Genomic DNA, 20,182 nt, shown 5'->3' with positions numbered 1-20,182 from the left:
AAATATGTTTTTAAATAGGAATAGAGACGCTAAGTAGCAAAGACTGAGCAGCAAGAAAAAGGAAAGCTACATAAAGTGCCTATCAACCAACATCAGGAAATGCCTTTATAACAGTGTGATGTGAGCAGACACATCACCTAAGCGTCTTGAATTTTTGTGGGGAAGGAGAATTTAGGGGGCTGGAAGGCACGCTGACCTTCCCAGATCATCATCTCATACTTTGATCATTTTCGAACAAGTTCAATGGATCTAGGGAAGTTGTGCCATATTTGCATTAACTTCATCATCATCTACCTGTCACCAGAATCTTTAACTGGTGCCTTCTTTCCGCAACTTGTGAGCGATGGCAAAAGAACTCAGGAGAAGCACCAGCATGTATACAATACTCACTACCGAGTACAGCACACCCTCGAGGGTGAGAGGGAGCCCGCCGCGGTGGCACAGATGCCCCGGTGACACACACCTTTAATCTCAGCACTCAGGAGGCAGAGATAGAGGCAGAGGCAGGTTGACCTCTGGGAGTTCGAGCCCAACTTCATCTACATAGCCAAGTTCTAGGACAACCAGGGCTACATAGAGATCCTATTGCCAAGAAACAAAAATCAAACAAACAAACAAAAAAACAACAAAAGAAATAGTACACAATAGCCAAAAGGTTCAGAGATACTACTACCACAATCCGCATGGGGCTTTTGTTTTGTTTTGTTTTGTTTTGTTTGCTTTTTGGCTTTTTTTTTTAACAGATGTTTTTTCTGAGAGGCTTTGTGGTGTTCAAATGATTGATGAGCCTGTTTGTGTGGATTCTGACAGGAAAGAGGATGGTATGGTATATCTTTGTGTCTGCCTGGTACTGATGATTGGACCTAGGATCTTACACATGTTATAGGCATGCTCTACCGCTGAGCTGTCTCCCTCTCCCTCCCCCTCTCCCTCTCCTAGATAGGAGGGGTCTAGCCATCCCCCAACCCCCACCCCGCAAGAGTCCTTCAAACCTGCTAGTATCTAACTACTTAAAATACGCCTTGTGTTTACATAGCGAAATATTTGGATAGTCCAAGAATGTCCTAAGACTCTCAAAGGGGGTTCCTTTTCTCAAAACTGGTGTATTTACCGGGGGTGGGGGGGTGAGGGGTGTGGGGGGGGGGTCTGCCTTGCTGGGTTTGCCAAGCTACATACACCTTTGTTATAAATCTTCACAGACTTATTTGGCAATGTATAGCAAAAACTAAAGCGATACTATCACACTCAAGACCACGAAGATTAGGGTCAAGTCACAGACCCCCAAATTAACAATTCAAACAGGACCTTCAGGATTTCTCAGAGAATCCTGCTGGAGTTCGGCTTTTTTTTTTTTTTTTTTTTTTTTTCTTTTAACCGCTTCTGAATCTGCACCAAACTCCACAAACTTTCTAACTGAAAAATGCTGGTGACTGACAGAAATAAACGAACTTGTTTCTGAGAAAGAGACTTTAAAACGTAGATGCTCATCCCGCGCCCTCCGTTCTGGTTGCCAATGCAAATGAGTCAGAGGGCTTGCTTCAGACACTGAAGTAATTGTGTAACTCCGCAACGGAAAGTGCCATTGGAGAATACATGCTGACCTCACAGCCGAAAAAAACTATTTAAAAGATGTGGAAACCAGATGTTTCAGCCGCATTCCAGCCGCTGCTCTGAGAATTTCTTGTGGGCAGCTCCGACATTGTAACCGGCTCTGCAACCGAAGAGATGGTCGTCCTCCTTTGCTTATGCGTCTTGCTGTGGGAAGAGGCTCACGGATGGGGATTCAAGGATGGAATCTTTCATAACTCCATATGGCTTGGTAAGAAACTTTACTCGCGAACTTCATGTTGGGAATATCGATCCATTGACATCATAGAGGACTGAATGGAAGGAGTGAAATTTTCTAGTGTGTTCAAAGCCTGGTGTTTTCATGGAAAATACTTTTAGAGAGACAGTGACTGGCATGCCATTAAACAAAGAAAGTTTTCTTTTAAAATTGAAGGCTATCCTTTTACACAATGTATTGTTCAACAACAACAAAAAAGAGGTTAAGATGTGCTAACATTGTAAAAATATATTTCAAGATTTCAAAGCAGATATGGTCCCTGACTGGTGGGTATCTCTTTATGGAACTAAAACACTACTATAACGTTTTTGTTTTGTTTGTTGTTTTGTTTTTCCACTGCACTGGCAGTAAGGTTTCAGGTGAGTTGATGCATGCTGACCTGCAGCATCTCTGAACTCTGTGGACTCTGAGCTACAGGGTACAGCTTAACTCTTCTGTCTTTCATCTGTTCTAACAAGGCTAGAGTGTGGTTGGTGCAGGAAAGAAGATGAAAATGCTTTGTCCTTTTTAGTACGTTCATCAGGTTTGGTTCTTTTTGTCACGGGAGTACTTTCCTAGACCTTTGGTTAAATGGGGAAAGTTCTTTTTGCTGTTTTTGTTAAGTGTAAGGAATGACTTGGGCTAAACGCTGAAGATGAACAAAAGACCAACAAATGAATATTAACACAGAAAACTCAAAATTCCCATTATGGCACTCAGAACAACACTAGAATCCTTATCATTTAAGTTGGATGCTACATTTTGTTCATTATTGTATTTAGTAGAGAAAATTTTTTGATTGCTTATTGGAGGGATCATCTTATTCTTGTGCAGAATAAAAAAACAAAACAAAACAACAACAACAAAAAAAAACAGACAAAGCAAAATCAACCTAGATCTTGGTTTTTTTGCTTGCTAGGCAACACATGGCTGTAGACTATTTTCCCCTCTCAGCAGTGTTCTCTGTGGTAGAAACTGCAGCCATGAGGATCTCATTAGCAAGCTGGATTTGAAATGCACAGCCCTGCCGCCTCTTTTTCCAACTTGAGCCGAAACTAGTCGCAGTGTGACCATTTGGTCAAAATGAAATTTGGTAGACGTGTGCATGAAATCCAACTGAGGTAATACAGACACATTCGTCAGAAATGGGGAAACACCATAAAGCTGGTAGGAATTGAAGTCATATGGGGAGATCTTGAAAGGCTGTCAAATTCTCCTGGGTTGGGGTGATTTGAAGTCATTGTTTTTGTAATGTTTTGAATGTGTATGCACAAAAATGTAAACCTGAGTAAAAAGCAGTTCTGCCCTGAAGGTGGAGTGAAGCGAGCCCAGCCTTTGTGAGGAGCACACCACAGAGGCTTGAGACCCTGTCAAATGCTTCAATCTGGGACAAATTACTGACCAGTCAGCCCAGTACAAATTGGTTACAGTTGGTTGGGTCAATATAATATTAGAAACTGTTCAGGGAGAAAAGAGAGCTGGGTTCAGAGGGAAGGATCTGGTAACAACGGTGAAGAACAGGACATTTGAACTCTGTGACTTCTAATTTCTTTAACGGCAACTCAACAAGAAAGGAACAGACACATAAGAAATCAGTCAATGTGGGTCTCGAACACTGAAGACAAAGATCAATAATTTTCTGTCTTCCTCCTGAATCTGCAAAAGGCATACTATATAAGGTCCTGATAGGTGGCTACTGCTATCATTGTTCCCATTTTCTAGATGAAGAAACTGAGGCTCAAGTAGTGATGTCTCCAAGGTTACTTAACTCCCCCCACCCAAAAAAAAGCAGCACAAGGCAGTCCACTGTTGTCATTTCCAAAAACAAAAACAAAACAAAACAAAAAAAAACCCTTTTTTCAGTTTTAAAAATTAAATGGCAGAAGAGAAAAATGAATAAAATATTGTTTTAGACACATGTATCTTTTAAAAGTTAGAGTTTCGCCGGGCGTGGTGGCGCACGCCTTTAATCCCAGCACTCGGGAGGCAGAGGCAGGCGGATTTCTGAGTTCCAGGCCAGCCTGGTCTACAAAGTGAGTTCCAGGACAGCCAGGGCTACACAGGGAAACCCTGTCTCAAAAAACCACCAAAAAAAAAAAAAAAAAAGTTAGAGTTTCGTTGTATTAAGTTTTGTCATGATAGCAGAACATTCTAAATCTATAAATTTTTTTTTTTTTTTTTTTGGTTTTTCGAGACAGGGTTTCTCTGTGTAGCCCTGGCTGTCCTGGAACTCACTTTGTAGACCAGGCTGGCCTCGAACTCAGAAATCCGCCTGCCTCTGCCTCTCGAGTGCTGGGACTAAAGGCGTGCGCCACCACGCCCAGCTATTAAATTTTTTAAATAACAGATAATACTTTAAAATAATAATGGTCCTGATTTTGTACTTCTAGTTCTTGGCAGCTCCAGGCTGGCCTGGAATACACAGCAAAAACTTGCCTCAAAATAAATTAACATTCAAAGTTAAAAAATACATACATAAAATGCTTTGTTTATAATTATCTGGGCAGAATCAAGTATGCCAGTGTCTGTCTTTAATGCCAGTACTTAAGAGGCAGATGGATCTCTGTGAGTTCAAGGCCAACCTAGTCTACATAGTGCGTTCCAGGTCAGCCAGAGCTAGAAAATGACATTGTCTCAAAAAAAAAGCAAACAATCGCCAGGTAGTGTTTGGCGCATGCCTTTAATCTCAGCGCTTGGAAGGCACAAGGCAGGTGAATTTCTGAGTTCAAGGTCAGCCTGGTCTACAGAGTGAGTTCCAGGACAGCCAGGGCTACACAGAGAAACCCTGTCTCGGGAAACAAACAAACAAAACAAAAACAAAACAAAACAAAACAAAAGAGCAAACAATCAAAACAATTTCATATAGACCTGTTCTTGAGGAAAAAGTTCTGTAATCACCAAGACTCCAGAGGGTGAGGAAGGACAATAGAGAGTTCATGGTAAGCATAGGCTACACAGTGACACCTCGTCATAAATGTAGAGAATTCTGTATGTTTGCTCTTTTGACAAAATAGAATAGAAACATTTAACAAACTGAAATTATGGCCCATGAAGTCTGTGACTTCTGTTAGTATCATATTACCGAGACACATGCCACCAGTTTCCAACAGTTTTACTTGCCTGCTTGTTTTTAATTACTGGTAAGACAGTTTGAAATTATTTTCTAAAACTCTTTGTTAACCTCTCCCCAGAAGTGTATTTCAAGTTTGGAGTAAAATATTAGGAAAAACAGTTTGAAGAAGAGTTGTCATCCATTAAAATAATTTATGCAATTTTTTGTATAGAATTTTTTTTACTCTAAATTCTTGAAATACGGATAGATTTCAACTTTTTAAATTAGCAACAATGTTCATAATAAATAATCAAATTAAGCATGCATCCTTTTTCTTTAGCAAAAGGCATAGTGTCTCAGATAAAGATACTTAGTTCAGTGTGGTGGCAGGCATCTTTTAATTTCCTGTGCATTGGTGTTTTGTCTGTGTGTAAGTCTGTGTGTGTGAGGGTGATGGATCCTTTGGAACTGGAGCTACAGACAGTTGTGAGCTGACATGTGGGTACTGGGAATCTCCTCCTTCTCTGAAAGAGCAGCCAGTGTTCTTAACTGCTGAGCTATCTCTCCAAGCCCCAGTGGCACATTTTAATTTTCCTACTTAAAGGGCTGACACAGGAGAATCACAAGTTCTAGGCCAGCCTGGGCTATATACCAAGACCCTATGAGAAAGAAAGAAAGAAAGAAAGAAAGAAAGAAAGAAAGAAAGAAAGAAAGAAAGAAAGAAAGAAAGAAAGAAAGAAAGACAAAGACAGACAGACAGACAGACAGGGCTGGAGCGATGGCTTTGGTTAAAGCATTGGTTGATCTTTCAGAGCATGGGTATTCCTCTGAAAATCCTCCTGGCAGGGTTACAACCACCTGTAACTCTAATCCCAGCAGATTCAACACAGTTTTCCAGACTCCTCAGGCACTAGACACACATGTGGTACCCAGACAAACGTGCAGAGAAAAAACAAAACACGCATACACATATATTTAAAAATTAACTTAAAAAAGGTTTTTAGCTATCTGCTCATGCATGTCTAAATCCTTTGAGGGGACAGCAGGGTCTGGTCCACAATACCTAGGACATTTCATCAAGTTGCAGGCTTCAATGAGTGAGGAAATTAATGACCATGTAGAGGCTTTGCCTCATGAAGGAACCTAGACCAAGAGTCATTTACAAGGCGGAAATGATCTCCACTGGTGATGAGCTGATGTTGCTAGCATGTTCTGGTCCATAAACATGGAATGTAAGCTCAGTTGGTAGAGCTTGTCTAACATGCATAAAAAAACCTACTCAGGTTCCCCAGTACCTAATAAAACAAGTGTTACGCCTGTGATCCCCACGCTCAGGAAGTAAAGGCTAGCATTACAGAGCTCAAGGACTTCCTCAGCTACAAAGCCAGTTAGGGGCCAGCCTGGCACAGGAGACCCTGCTTCAAAATAAGCGAGTGAATAAAAATAGCCAATTGACTGTTGTCTTCTCTAAGCAATGGGCTTTTACCATCTAATTTAGGAGAGCTGGATCCTTAGAATCTAGAAAAGCATGAAACACAGCCAACACCATTTCCCGTCACGCTGTGGCAGAGTCGGCATTAGTTTGAGGAAAAGAAAAGAAAAAAATATGAGTTGAATCAGGACATGTTTCTGGATCTGTGTCTTATGTGCTGAGGCATTCAAGAATTCCCTGGAAACATCTCCATGGTGGCCGACGGGACAGATCAGTATACAAAAGCTTAATAGGAAGCTGGACCACTGGGTGGCTCTATCAGCAGCACTATTGGAGATAAACTCGTGACCATCGTCTGGGGAACCTCTTCACATTGTTTCTATGGAGACATCACTGCAGTCTCCAAACAGTTCACTGAAACAGTGACCCACTGGAAGGCAGGGTGTGTGTGACTTGCCGTCGCCTAAACTATGCTGGGAACAACACATGAACAAACAAGTCAGGGAAAGAGGTTAGAGGGGAGCCAGGGTTTCTCTCGGGCATGTTCAAATCTCTTTCCTTAGTGCTCTACTTGCTCGCTGAGGACTCTGTCAGATTTTCCCACAGTGTTTAAGTTTTTTACTAAATCTTCAGCTATATCATCTTAATCATATAGGCACGTCCTCCCCCTTTGTGAGCTTCCATTTTCACGGGCTTATTTTACCTTCTAAACTTCCTTCATCTACTATGGTCCTATCCAAGCAGGGTTTCTTTGTGTAGCCCTGACTATCCTGGAGCTAACTCTGTAGACCAGGCTGGCCTTGAACTCACCCCCCACCCCCCCCACCAAAAAAATCTTCCTAAAGCCAAAGGAATACCAAGACTGTATTACTTGTGATTAGTCTAGAAATACAATACGATGCTGTATTTAAAACTTTCTTTCATGCTATCAGAAACTATTTAAACTCCAGTCTTTATGTGTCCAACCTATATTCCCCTAAAATTCTCCCTCATTCTTCCCCCAACCCCCGCAAAGCTTTCTAACAATAAAAACTTAACTACCGTGGCAGCTGACCTAGAAATTTCTTTGCCAAGAACATTTATCTGATGTAATCCTCCCGCTGGGGCACAATTTCCTTTGTTCCACAAGAATGGCTAATAGTGCATTGATGAGATTCTATAATCCACAGAACAAGCAGCGGGCGTATACCACAGAGAAGCTCGGGCTGGCAGATACAAGCTCACCTACGCCGAAGCCAAGGCCGTTTGTGAATTTGAAGGTGGTCGTCTCGCAACCTACAAGCAGCTAGAGGCAGCCAGAAAAATTGGTAACTGATTTGATAATAGTTTTTCTTCTTATTCACTCTGGAGGACTTGGGGGGAAATCCCACTTTTCCATAACTCTTATTAAAATTTTTCTCTCAAGCCCTTTGGGACCGTTCTCTATGTGATGAGAATATCTGGGCTTCCCTCATTCCTTCTGCCTAAAGTCAGAAGTTCCTTGTAAGAGCATCTCATGAGGGTTGGGCACCATCCAGTGAGAATTAAGAAAATACAAGTCCTGGTGGAGATACAGGGAGTTTGGGTGAGGAGCAGACATGAAATTACCCATGAAGGAGCTTCATTAGGAGAAAGAGCCTCCCAACACCATCAGGGGCTGCAGAGAAACGTGACTGGGACTTGAGAATTGGGAGAACAAGAAGTAAGATGAGGCCTTTAAGGGAGAGAGACAAAGACAGACATGGGGAGAGCGGTCGAGGAGACTTGCTTTCAAAACCTGGAGAGGGGCTTCATTAGCATAGAGCTTCAAGTGGGAGAGCAGGTGAGATACCCAACATGTATAGTTTGACATGGGCCTGGATGGAAAAGGTCTTTGAGTCCTAGGAACAAAGGGAAGTTTCAGACTGTCATAGATTTCTAGGGCGTGCCCGGAAGCTCCACTCACGTGATTTAGCCCCGCTTAGTCCATGTGATTCCTGACACAGCATCGAGCCAAGTTCTAGCAGGACCACAGACTTACCTTGCTGCTATGAAGGGGAGGGGCTACAAAGCCACAGCACAACACACTTCTTAATTCTCTGTCCTCAAGATTTCTTAGAGAGAGACAGAGGCAGATAGAGGGTCTGTGATCTAAAAATAAACACCAAAAGAAAATAATACCTTGGTATCGTTGAAACACTGTGTGTTAATGTTACTGTAATTGAGCTGGGCATGGTGGTGCACTCCTTTAATCCCAGCACTCGGGAGGCAGAAGCAGGCAGATTTCTAAGTTTGAGGCCAGCCTGGTCTGCAAAGTGAGTTCCAGGGCTATACAGAGAAACCCTGTCTCGAAAAACAAAAAACAAAAAACAATAAAAACAAAAAACAAAACAAAACAAAATGTTACTGTAATTGGTACACCTTTAAATATTGTCCTGTCTCTCTTGGTATGTTAATGTTGGTTTCCTCTGCTATTAAAGCATGCAATTTTACAAATCAATTTACCTAGTAGTAGTGCAGGGTCTCTGACCACCACAGCCAGCAAAGTAAGGATGCAAGAGAGGCAAGAAGGTAATTTGGTTCAACAGGACTCAGTAGCTGCTGTTGGTTTAGACTTCGGGAGTCTGACCCCAAGTCATTTGCTTTAGGCGTACATCACAATTGATGACAATTAACTCAATTCTGTGTGCACAATAAAACATGACTACATGGAAATTCTTTGTAAAGTACATGTGATATTTTCCATAAAGATAGGGTCTATAGATTGACAAGTTCACAATAGGGTCTGTAGTCTCAGCCATGCAGCTAGTGTAAAGGTCACCAGGCTATTAACCACGTCTGTTCCCAGACTTCTAGGCAGAAAATAGGTTACACATCCCTCCCTTTGAAGAGACAACCCAGTGTGTTTAATATTCCCGGTTCCCCTGGTGCTTATCTGTGAGCACAAGGACATCTGAGTCTCCCACAGTCATAGAAAAGTTATAATTTAAGAAACTTTTCTCTTAGTTTTTCTTTCTTTCTTTTTTTTTTCAAAATAAGAGTCCCACTATATAGCCCAGGCTGGCCTCAAACTTGTGATCTTCATCGAGCCTCTACTAACCTCAGGCTGAGACTAAAGGTACACACCACCACACATTTGTACCACTGTGCTGTAAAATTAAAAGCAGTGAGGTGGGTTTTACAGCAGTAGAAAAAAGAAACTGGGAAGATGCTCATGCCAAGATACTCCAGCAATTTCTATCCTGAAAACTCCAGCAATGAACTATTGCTCTTATTTGGGCTGGCTTGATTTTTGCTTTTGTATATGTTGTTTCTTTGTCTGTTTGCCCATGCTGGTCTCAAATTCACTCGATAACTGAGGCTAGTGTTAAGCCACTCCTTCCTCTTCAGCCTCCCAAATCTTGGGACTCCAAATGCAGTCAGACCTAATAGCCCCAGCCTGAAACTTGATTGTAGACCAGGCTAGCCTTGAACGCAGAGCTATCCCATCTATCTCTGCCTCCCGAGTGCTGACATTAAAGGCATGGACCACCACGCCTGGCTACTACAATTTGCTTCTTATAAAAAAAAGCTAGCCACCTTCTCCCTTGTGATGCCTCATCAGAATTCCTTTTCTCATAGGCAAGTACCTGGCAGAGCCTACACAAGTTTTATACTTTATTCAAGCAAGACAAACATGCAGCAGTAAATTACCCCACAGCAGCAAAAAGGGATAGTTTCCAGGCTCTCCACTGATAAGCAGTAGCCAAGGATGTTCAAGTCCTATGGATCAAACCCAGGGCCACACCCTGCTGCACAGGCTCAGGCTTGCAGCCACCCACCAACATTCACGTCTACTTTGTGTTTATTTGCTTGCTTCTGTGACTTTTATTTGTGTATTTTTTGTTTTTGAGACAAAGTCTCGCTGGTCTCAAACTTGTGATCCTCCTGCCTCAGTTGCCTGAGTAAAGATATTATGGACATGAATACCCTGCATATTTTAAAATCAGAGATTGTTTCTAGTACCTGCCATAATATGAGCACCATGTAAATATAGCACTGAGAAACTAATGACAAGAAAGGCACCTATACATGTTTAGATGTACTTTTTGTCTGGCAGAGATTGGATTTAGGGTATCAACCATCTGAGGCCAATGCTCTGCCACTGAGCTATAGCTCATCTCAGATGCAGTTCTCTAAGGAAGCAATTTTCATTCCCATTTGGTTGGATGCACGGATGGATGGCTGAGGGTTTTCACTTAAATGCACACCCAGCTTCTCAGACAACTGCCCAAACGACCTGAAATCAATGGTCCTCATACTCCACATGACCCTCAAGTCTAATCTAACTGCATTCCCTTTTTTGTTTTCAAATAGAGCCACTAACTAGTTTAAGTCAGAATTCAAAACGTATATCCAGGCATGGTGGTTGCATGCCTGCAACCCTAGTAGCACTCGGAGTTCAAAGTCAGCCTTAGCAAAAACGGAGTTTAAGGCCAGCCTGGATGACAGGAAATCATGTCTCAAGAAAAAAATGGTGAGCCAGGCATGGTGGTTTAATCCCAGAACACAGGAGGCAGAGGCAGATGGATCTCTGTGAATTCAAGGCCAGCCTGGTCTACAAATCAAGTTCCAGGACAGCCAGGAATATTCAGAGAAACCCTGGTCTTGAAAACAAAACAACGCAGAAAAAAATAAAAGATATGTTTTATTTGTATTTAGACTTCGGTTTAGTGTTGTGTTGGTAGTGCTAGGGTATTAACCTAACGCCCAAGGCTTGATACTCCACCTCACAATGTAGCCAAGTCTGACCGTGATCTTAAAATCCTTCTACCTCAGCTTCCAGAGTGCTACAATTGCAGAGTTCTCCTATTTCTCAAGGGTTTGGCCCCTTGAGAAACTTACAGTAGGAAGTGGTAGTCTTTTCCTACTAAATGAATCCCTAAACTTCTCTTCCTCTTTCAGGATTCCATGTCTGTGCTGCTGGATGGATGGCCAAGGGTAGAGTCGGATACCCCATTGTGAAACCTGGGCCCAACTGTGGATTTGGGAAAACGGGTATCATTGATTATGGAGTCCGGCTCAACAGGAGTGAGCGGTGGGATGCCTATTGCTACAACCCACATGGTTTGTTCTTTAACATGATAATTCTGTGCCTGCAAAAGTAGTCACGTGAACAACAGCCGCAAGGCTGTTACCTACCAAGAGATTACGAAAGAAAACAGCTTTTCCATCTAAAAATGAGTAAATGTGGTGATGGTGATGATAATATTATGCCCACCATTCATAGGTCCTTTCTTGCTGTTCAGGGACCTGAACTGTGTTCCCTCCTTCATATTCCCACTAAAGACGGAGAATTATTCTTTGATTATGTTCTTAGGGTTAAAAAGCAGACTCTTCTTTTCAGATATATTCTCCCAGACAACATAACAATGTTATTTATCACATCACAGAGACTTTCTGGCATTTGCTAGCACACTGATGTGATGAAGTGTTGGATCTACCTTATACGAAATTCCACATCATAGTAAGAGGGTGATAGCCACAGTCTAGGCTCCTGTCTCAGTCTTGCTTAATAGTACTGACTATCACAAAGCAGCCTTGCATGTTCATAAGTAACATGTAGCACAAATTGGATTCCAAGTAGAATTTTGCTTAGAGTTGGACACTACATGTTATGATGCAGTGAGTGGGTATTTTTGGCAGGGCCAAGCCAAGGTGTACCCCTGAGAAATCACATCATGCAACAGATCTGATGTAAAAGAGGTTTGTTGGAGGAAGGAAGGAGAGTGAGGACCTGGGGAAAGGATAAAGGCAGACAAGTGGACATGTCTCCTTTCTTTCTTCCCTCCCTCCCTCTTTCTCCAGGGTATCACTGTGTATCCCTGGCTGGCCTTGAATTCACTATATAGACTACTATACTGGCTTCAAACTCAGAGGTTCGCCTACCTCTGTTTCTAGAGTGCATGACCATTGTCAATATGTACGAATGTTCTCTTTACCCATTAAAGTAATAGCCAGGCCTGGTTGTACAGGCCTATAATCCAGCAAGATATAGGTAGGAAGATCAAGGCTCAAGAACTGTGTTGGCTACATAGCAAGTTCAAGGCTAGCTTGGATTATATGAGACCTTGTCTTTAAAAGGCATATAACAATATTAATAGCTACTTATTGAATGTATTCTTGCTTGACCTGGTAACACATGACTGAATCCTAGCATTCCATGGACTGAGGCAAGAAATTGAGTCTTTAAGGCTAATCTGAGCTACAAATAAATTTTCCATTTTTTAAAAAAAGAGCATTTTTAGAAAAAGTTTTTAAGTTGGAGAGATAACACAGCCATTTTAGTGCTTGCTTTGCAAGCATGAAGACCTGAATTCAAAATCCAGAATAAACTTTCTGTTATTGATGATGACAAGGTTTCTGTTTTTTGAAACAGAGTCTTTTTACACAACAATGACTTATTGGAATTTCCTATGTAGACAGCTTGGCCTTGAACTCACAGAAATTTGCCTCTTGGGTGCTGAGATGAAACTTCCAGAACTCATGCTAACAAACAATAGCCAGGCATGGTTACACACACACACACACACACACACACACACACAGAGAGAGAGAGAGAGAGAGAATAAAAATTTTAAGTTTAAAGAAAATTTAGAAATAATTACCAGCTACAAGTTTATACAAAGTATTATAGATCATTATTGTGATTTCTTTAGTATTGCATATAAAAATAATACATGAGGTCTAAGTGAACTTTCTTTTCCTATTCCAGCAAAGGAGTGTGGTGGTGTCTTCACAGATCCGAAGCGAATTTTTAAATCCCCGGGCTTCCCAAATGAGTACGATGACAACCAGGTCTGCTACTGGCACATTCGGCTCAAGTACGGTCAGCGAATTCACCTGAGCTTTTTGGACTTTGACCTTGAACATGATCCAGGCTGCTTGGCTGACTATGTAGAAATCTATGACAGTTATGATGACGTCCACGGCTTTGTAGGAAGGTAGGAGCTGGTTCCCCACCCAGCGTGGTCAGAGAACTTCCGGTATTGACCTGACACTCCTTTAGCTTTCCCTCCACTGTTCCTGTGAAAATTGTTCATTATCAGTATTTCTATTCTCTCCAGCGGAAAGTAATCCTTTTCCCTTCTCCTCCCCTTTCTTCTCCGCCTCCCTCTCCTCTCATTTCTCCACTTCTTCCTCCCCAACTTTCCTCTCCTCTTTATTTTTTTAAGATTTATTTATTTTTTTATGTATATGAGTACACTGTAGCTGTCAGACACACCAGAAGAGGGCATAGGATCCCATTACATGTGGTTGCTAGGAATTGAACTCAGAACCTCTGGAAGAGCAGTCAATGTTCTTAACCCCTGAGCCATGTCTCCAGTCCCCTCCTGTCCTTTTCTTTGTCTGCAGACCTGGGACTGCAGGCTGGCCTTAAGCTCATTATGTAGTTCAGGCAGGCCTTGAACTCATGATCCTCCTGCCTCCACCTCCAAAGTGCTGGGTATACAGGCATACTTCTTCACACCTGGCTTTCATATAACATGCCAAGAAAAGATTTTTTTCTTAGCAAGCTGTATGTACCTATACTAATTATAAAAGCACTGACAGCTGCCATTGATTGTTGTTATAAAACCTCATTGTTAGTTATTCAAACCCTCACATGACTAAAGATGCGGGGAATGGGATGTCTGTTAAAATGTTCAAGTCAGGGCTGGTGAGAAGGCTGGTGTTCTTACTCACTTCCGAAGGTCCAGAGTTCGAATCCCAGCAACCACATTGTGGGTGGCTCACAACCATCCGTAACAAGATCTGGCGCCCTCTTCTGGAGTGTCTGAAGACAGCTACAGTGTACTTACATAGTAAATAAATAAATCTTAAAAAAAAAATGTTCAAGTCTGTCTCTCCCTCCCTCGCTCTCATTTTGGTTACAGGCTAAGTCTTCTGTAGCCCAGGCTAGCCTCAAACTCACTTTGTAACTGAGAATGACCTTGTGCTTGATTCTGCTGCCCCAACTCCATGTTTAAAAAAAAAAATGAAGAAATTAAAGATAGCCAGGCAGTGGTGATGCATGCTTTCAGTCCTAGCACTCTGGTAGTGCTAGGTAGGCAGATCTCTGACTTTGAGGCCAGTCTGATCTACAGAATGAGTTCCAGAACAGCCAGGGTACACCGAGTAACCCTGTCTCAAAGAATCAAAAAAGAAAAAATAAATAAAATTAAAATGATTCATTGGGAAGCAGAAGCAAAGAGGCAAGCAGTTCTCTGGTCTACATAGTGAGTGAGTTGCAGGTCAGTCAGGGCTAAATGAGTGGGACCCCTTCTGAAAAATAAGTTTCTTGTAATTAGAGAAAAGTGAGCCATTATTTGTGGGGAATAAAGTGTTTAGTTATAAATATGAGCCAAAACAATAGCAGTGTGCTTCTTTGTATGTGTGACCACTCTTTTCTAAAAATTCCCTTTCAGATACTGTGGTGATGAACTTCCAGAAGACATCATTAGCACAGGTAATACCCAAGTCACTGCAAAATTTCCATTTGTTTTTCCACGCAGTGTCCTCCAAGTTATTACCATTCATTTGCCCTTTACACTTGAGAGAACTGAAACTCGAGACAGTTCATTAGCTTGCAATAGTGTCAGTTTTTATTGTTAAGACTTTGGCCAACTCTGTGATCAAAATGATGTGTGTGGACAGCTCTCGTTGGCAGGCAACAGCTTGAATCCACCAGTCCCTAAGAACTGCTGTTGGCACAAGGGTCCAGAGTGGTAATAACTGTGTAAAGACTGGCAATGCACTCAGTAGTGGAGTCCTTGCTTTGCATATGCAGTGGCCTTGGGTTTGACTCCCAGCACAGATGACGATCTTGATGATAATAATAATAATAATGACAGAAAATAACCATCCATAAAAGACTGGAATGATTTATCAAGTAAACTTGATACAACACTCATTGTAGTAAACAAAAGCATTCTTAGTATCACATTTCTTTTCCAGTATAGCATCCCTTACAGCTCTAGAGATACCTTCAGCAACCATTGCATAAGAAAAGAGAAGTTGTTGAAATGTAAATGAAGAAAATATCTAATAAAAAATTGGGGAGAAAAAAAAAAGAAAGAAAGAAAAGAGAAGTTGTTAAGCCAGGCAGTTATGGCTTTGATTCCAGCTCTCAGGAGGCAAATCAGACCAGCCTGGTCTACAGATTGAGTTTCCAGACAGCTAAGGCTACACAGAGAAACCCTGTCTGGGATAAAACAAAACAGAACCCCAAAACAACAACAACAACACAGAAAAAGGAAGTGCTGGAGGCTAAGCCATGATTAAAAAGGTTTCAAAGGTTTTTTGTTTGGCCACTACAGGATTCTTTTTGAATGCTAATTTATTCAGTAAATCTCAAAATGCTAGAAATACCAGGCAATGCTTGTTGAATCTCACTTTTACACACATACACACACACAGACCCCGAAGTTATTTCATATACCATGTTCTAAGAAATAATACCCTAAAAAGATGCCCCTGGTAACCTAAACTAATCACAGTAGGCAACGCTCCTCTTTAAGTTACCCTAAACTGCTTTTTTTCTTCTTTTTTTAATTTTTAGCTAAAACAGTCGTTTTCTCGGACATCTTTGTTTTCTTTCTCTTTCCAGCGCCAGCACTTGGCATTCTGATAGCTTCTGTTTTCTCTCCAAGTCATAAAATTATCACAGTGCTTCACACCTAAGAACAGCACAGCTCAGGGCCCAGCAAAGGCAGTGCCAAGTCCTTCTCAGTGCCTGCCCCACCCAGTCTTGCCACGGAGTTCTGAGGTGTCATTTTTACAAGCTTCGAGGCCCTCTACTCTGTCCTTGAATGATTACTGTTGAAAGCTTATTAATTTGCTATTGCTGCAATCCCGGGAAACCCACTATAAATAAACCTCTTATCTCTCTTTTCTCCAGAGCACACTCTATGTTAACAGAACATCTGAATGAGATTGGCTTTAGGACTTTACTAGGGAGTTGGGGCCTGAAGGTTTTTCTTCAAAAACCAGCAGCAGAGCTGGGTGTGGATGCAGAGGCAGGAGGACCATGCAGGGATTTAAGGCTAGCCTAGGCTACATACAGTCTCAGGGCTACCACCTACAAAGTTTGAAACAGGGTCCCAACTAAGATTGGATTTCAGTTCTATGTAGCTGAAAAATCAAAACCAAAATCCTGATCCTCCAGTCTCAGTCTGAATAATTCAAGCCATGCCTAGCCAACCAGGGCTTCTTTTACAGTACAAGTAATATATATCATATTAGAGTTAGCCTCAGCCAGACATACCAACTCTGTCTTTGGCAAAGGTCACCTAGTCTCTTGACTCAAGGTCATATCTGTAATAACATGTCATACATATGCTTGTTTCTTTTTAATTTAATTATGGATTGAGGATCTAAGTTAAGAAAGGCTTCCACGGCTACCAAGATGGTTCAGAGGTTAAGAGGACTTGTTCTTGCAGAGTCCCAGCTTCAGTTCCCAGCACTCACACGGTGGCCAACCAACATCCCTAAGTCCAGTCCCAGAGGCTCTGATGCCCTCTTCTGACTTTGAAGAGACCAGACTTTTATGTGCTGCACACATATACATACATGCAAACAAAGCACCCATGCATGTTATATAATGGAAGTAAATATAAAAATAAGACAACAATTTTTAAAAGATGCCTCTGCAGGTAAAAGTGGAAAGGAAGATTCACCTCCACAAAGTTGACCTCTGGCCTCATGTGCACACTATGGCAAGCTCTCACACGCACAAATGTCAACAACACATCCATACACACAATAATAATGTTCTATTAAATCGTTCCCACTAAAATAGTCCTGTGTACTATTTTGGCACTTTCTGGCCAACATGCTAAGGTGCATTTTAAGTCCACAATAGGAAGTAGGCCTCTAGGTTTATTTCTTGGCTTTCTTTTTTTAAAATATGTATATTAGCTTATTGATCAATTTACTATTATTATTATCATTTCATTACCATTATCATTTTGTTATATACACACTCTCACTCTATAACCCTAGCTGGTCAGGAAATCACTATATAGATCAGGTTAGCCTTTAACTCACAGACTGGTAGAGGCCACCACACATGGCCTTAAGCTTGCTCCTTAACAATGGAAAATTTGCTGCTCCCCATCAATTAGAAAATAGCCCATCCACACCTCAAGTTCTTATAATTCTGTGGATCAGTCCATAAGAATAATTGCTTTAATTGTTTAATGCTATGGATCAAATCCAGAATCTCAACATGCTAGGCAGGCACCGCATCTTAAAATTGTGCTTATTTCACTTCATTTGGAGAGGCAGAAAAGTACAGGAGAGCCAAGCCCTGGAGAATCTTTTAAAACAGAAAAGACTTCTCCCACATGAGACAAGAGGCCCAAAGTTAAATATAAAACTCCCTCCCGGCTCCTCTGTACAGGGTAGCTACAGACACTAACGGCGAGAATGCATGTCTGCACTCCGTGATGTCCTTCTGTTCATCCTTATCTGTTCTCCTGTGAGATGAGACATCATTGAATTGTGGAACAAATCCCTGTGGAGTAACCTCCCTGTTCTTTTGTGTGCCTCCCCACACAGGAAATGTCATGACCTTGAAGTTTCTGAGTGATGCATCCGTCACAGCTGGAGGCTTCCAGATTAAATACGTCACAGTGGATCCTGCATCTAAATCCAGTCAAGCCAAAAATACAAGTACTCCTGGAAATAAGAAGTTCTTACCTGGAAGGTTTAGCCATCTATAAAAAAATTCTTAAAAAAATGTTCAAAACATCCAGTACAATATTTATATTTGTTTTTGTTGTTTTTTGTTTTGGTTTTTCGAGACAAGGTTTCTCTGTATAACCTTGGCAGTCCTGGAACTCACTTTGAAGACCAGGCTGGCCTCGAACTCAGAAATCCGCCTGCCTCTGCCTACCAAGTGCTGGGATTAAAGGCGTCCACCACCACCTCCCGGCTTCAATATTTATATCTGTAGCTCTTGGACCTCGTTTGTTCTCTTTTGTATTTTTATTATTAACATGTATTTATTATTTTTCCAAATGTGAAAGCCATATGTAATTATGGGGAAAGTTGACAAATACAGAGAACTTCAAATGAGTTTTTTTTAAATAAAATCTCATAATTGTACTACACAGAAATAACTAATGTTAAAGTTTTTTGATGTTTGTCTTTCATTCATTTTTCTACTTGTAGTATATGTACATATGTAACTATGATTTGCGTTTGAATTTTGGCATTCTGCCTTATGTATAGTTTTGTAACCTGATATTTTTAACCTTGACATTGTATAGCTCAAGCACTTCCCAAGATCTCTGAGTTTTCTACAAAATGGGACTTTGAGTAGTTGTAAATATGATTGTTCCCTGCTTTATTTAAGCTAAATTTATATTAGGATTTAAGATTGTTTTCATAAATATTGCTGTAATAAATACTCTTGGACATAAACATTTTGTAGTTCTTTAATTTTAAAGGGACATAAGCCTAGATGTAGAAATGCAAATCAGAGACTAATTAAAATAGAATCTTCCTTCCTTCCTTCCTTCCTTCCTTCCTTCCTTCCTTCCTTCCTTCCTTCCCTCCTTTTCCCAAGACAGGGTTTCTCTAACAGCTCTGACTGTCCTAGAACTCATTTTGTAGTCCAGACTATCCTTGAACTCAGAGATTTTCCCTGCCTCTGCCTCCCAATACACCATCACTGCTTGGTGAATCTTTCTTTTATAAAAGTTTGAATGTGTATTCTCTCTCTCTCTCTCTCTCTCTCTCTCTCTCTCTCTCTCTCTCTCTCTCTGTGTGTGTGTGTGTGTGTGTGTGTGTGTGTGTGTGTGTGTGAAAGTCAGAAGAGGCTATCAGACCCCTTTGAACTATAGGTCCAGAACTCTTCCCTTTTTGAATAGCAAGGAAAGGACACAAGAATGCACTTTGGTTGGTAATTTGGCTTTTATCTCTCAGCGGATTCCTTGGAGGGTCAGACAAACAACACAGTCAGTATGAATAACTCCACATGGCTCCGTCTATTGGTCCAAGTACAGGAGCTCAAGCTGCAACAGCCTCCTGTGAGTCTCATTTAACAGAATGAGCATGCCCACTAAGAGATTAGATATTCCAGAACTGGAGAGGCAGTTCAGCAAGTTAAAGGCATATACTCCTCTTACAGAGTACCTCTGTCAGATGGGTCACAGTCACATGTAACTCCAGTTCCAGGGGATCCAGTGTCTCTGTAGGCACTCACATTTATGTGCCTATGTCTACATATAGACATATACATAATTTAAAATAATAAATATTTTTAAAGTGATTAGGAGCAGGAAATATGGTTCAATGGTTAAGAGCACTGGTTGTTCTTCCAAAGGACCTGGATTCAATTTCCAGCAATCACATGGCAGCCCACAGTCATCTGCAACTCTAGTTCCCGAGGATCTGATGTCCTCCTCTGGTCTTTGAGAACACAAGGCAGGCATTCACAAGGTGCACAGACAGCAGCAGGGATGAAAAACAAACAAAGAACACTTAAACAAACTAAAAGCTGGGCACCATGTTGCACATGCCTTTAATCCCAGCACTTGGGAGGCAGAGGCAGGTGGAGAAAAGATGATTTCTGAGTTTGAGGCCAATCTGCTCTACAGAGAAAGTTCAAGGACAGCCAGGACTACACAGAGAAACTGTGACTCAAAAGTCCCAACCAACCAACCAAACCAAAATACAACCAAAGAACAATACATTTAAAAAATAATATTCTTAGGAAGAAATATAACTCTAGTTCCAGGATGCTTGATTTACAGACATACATGGGAACAAAACACTCACATGAACAAAATAAAAGATTTTTTTAAATTTTATTTTAAAGAGGGCTGTTGAGATTGGTCAGTGGTTGAGAGGACCCAGTTCAATTCCCAGCACTCCTATGGCATTTTCA

General features: G+C 41.3%; 1 protein-coding gene across 1 annotated transcript; it reads left to right on the top strand.

Annotated features, from left to right (window-relative positions):
- Positions 1–1,676: 1,676 nt before the first annotated feature.
- Positions 1,677–18,701, top strand: Tnfaip6 (TNF alpha induced protein 6). Its single transcript, XM_021156824.2, has 6 exons — positions 1,677–1,819; positions 7,479–7,616; positions 11,212–11,373; positions 13,022–13,250; positions 14,715–14,755; positions 17,848–18,701. Exons 1-6 carry the CDS (start codon positions 1,726–1,728, stop codon positions 18,009–18,011), a joined length of 828 nt encoding a protein of 275 aa, XP_021012483.1. The 5' UTR covers positions 1,677–1,725; the 3' UTR covers positions 18,012–18,701.
- Positions 18,702–20,182: the final 1,481 nt, after the last annotated feature.

Source organism: Mus caroli, unplaced genomic scaffold (assembly GCF_978045245.1).
Source record: "Mus caroli unplaced genomic scaffold, Mus_caroli_1 scaffold_2, whole genome shotgun sequence".
In the NCBI taxonomy this organism is placed as follows: Eukaryota; Metazoa; Chordata; class Mammalia; order Rodentia; family Muridae; genus Mus; species Mus caroli.
Note: the sequence above shows the minus strand (reverse complement) of the source record. Positions and strands in the feature narration are given on the sequence as shown.

Coding starts and splice junctions, on each gene's coding strand:
- Tnfaip6 (XM_021156824.2), top strand. CDS start 1,726: ATGGTCGTCCTCCTTTGCTTATGCGTCTTGCTGTGGGAAGAGGCTCAC. Junction 1,820..7,478: donor TCATAACTCCATATGGCTTG/GTAAGAAACTTT, acceptor TATAATCCACAG/AACAAGCAGCGGGCGTATAC. Junction 14,756..17,847: donor AGAAGACATCATTAGCACAG/GTAATACCCAAG, acceptor CTCCCCACACAG/GAAATGTCATGACCTTGAAG.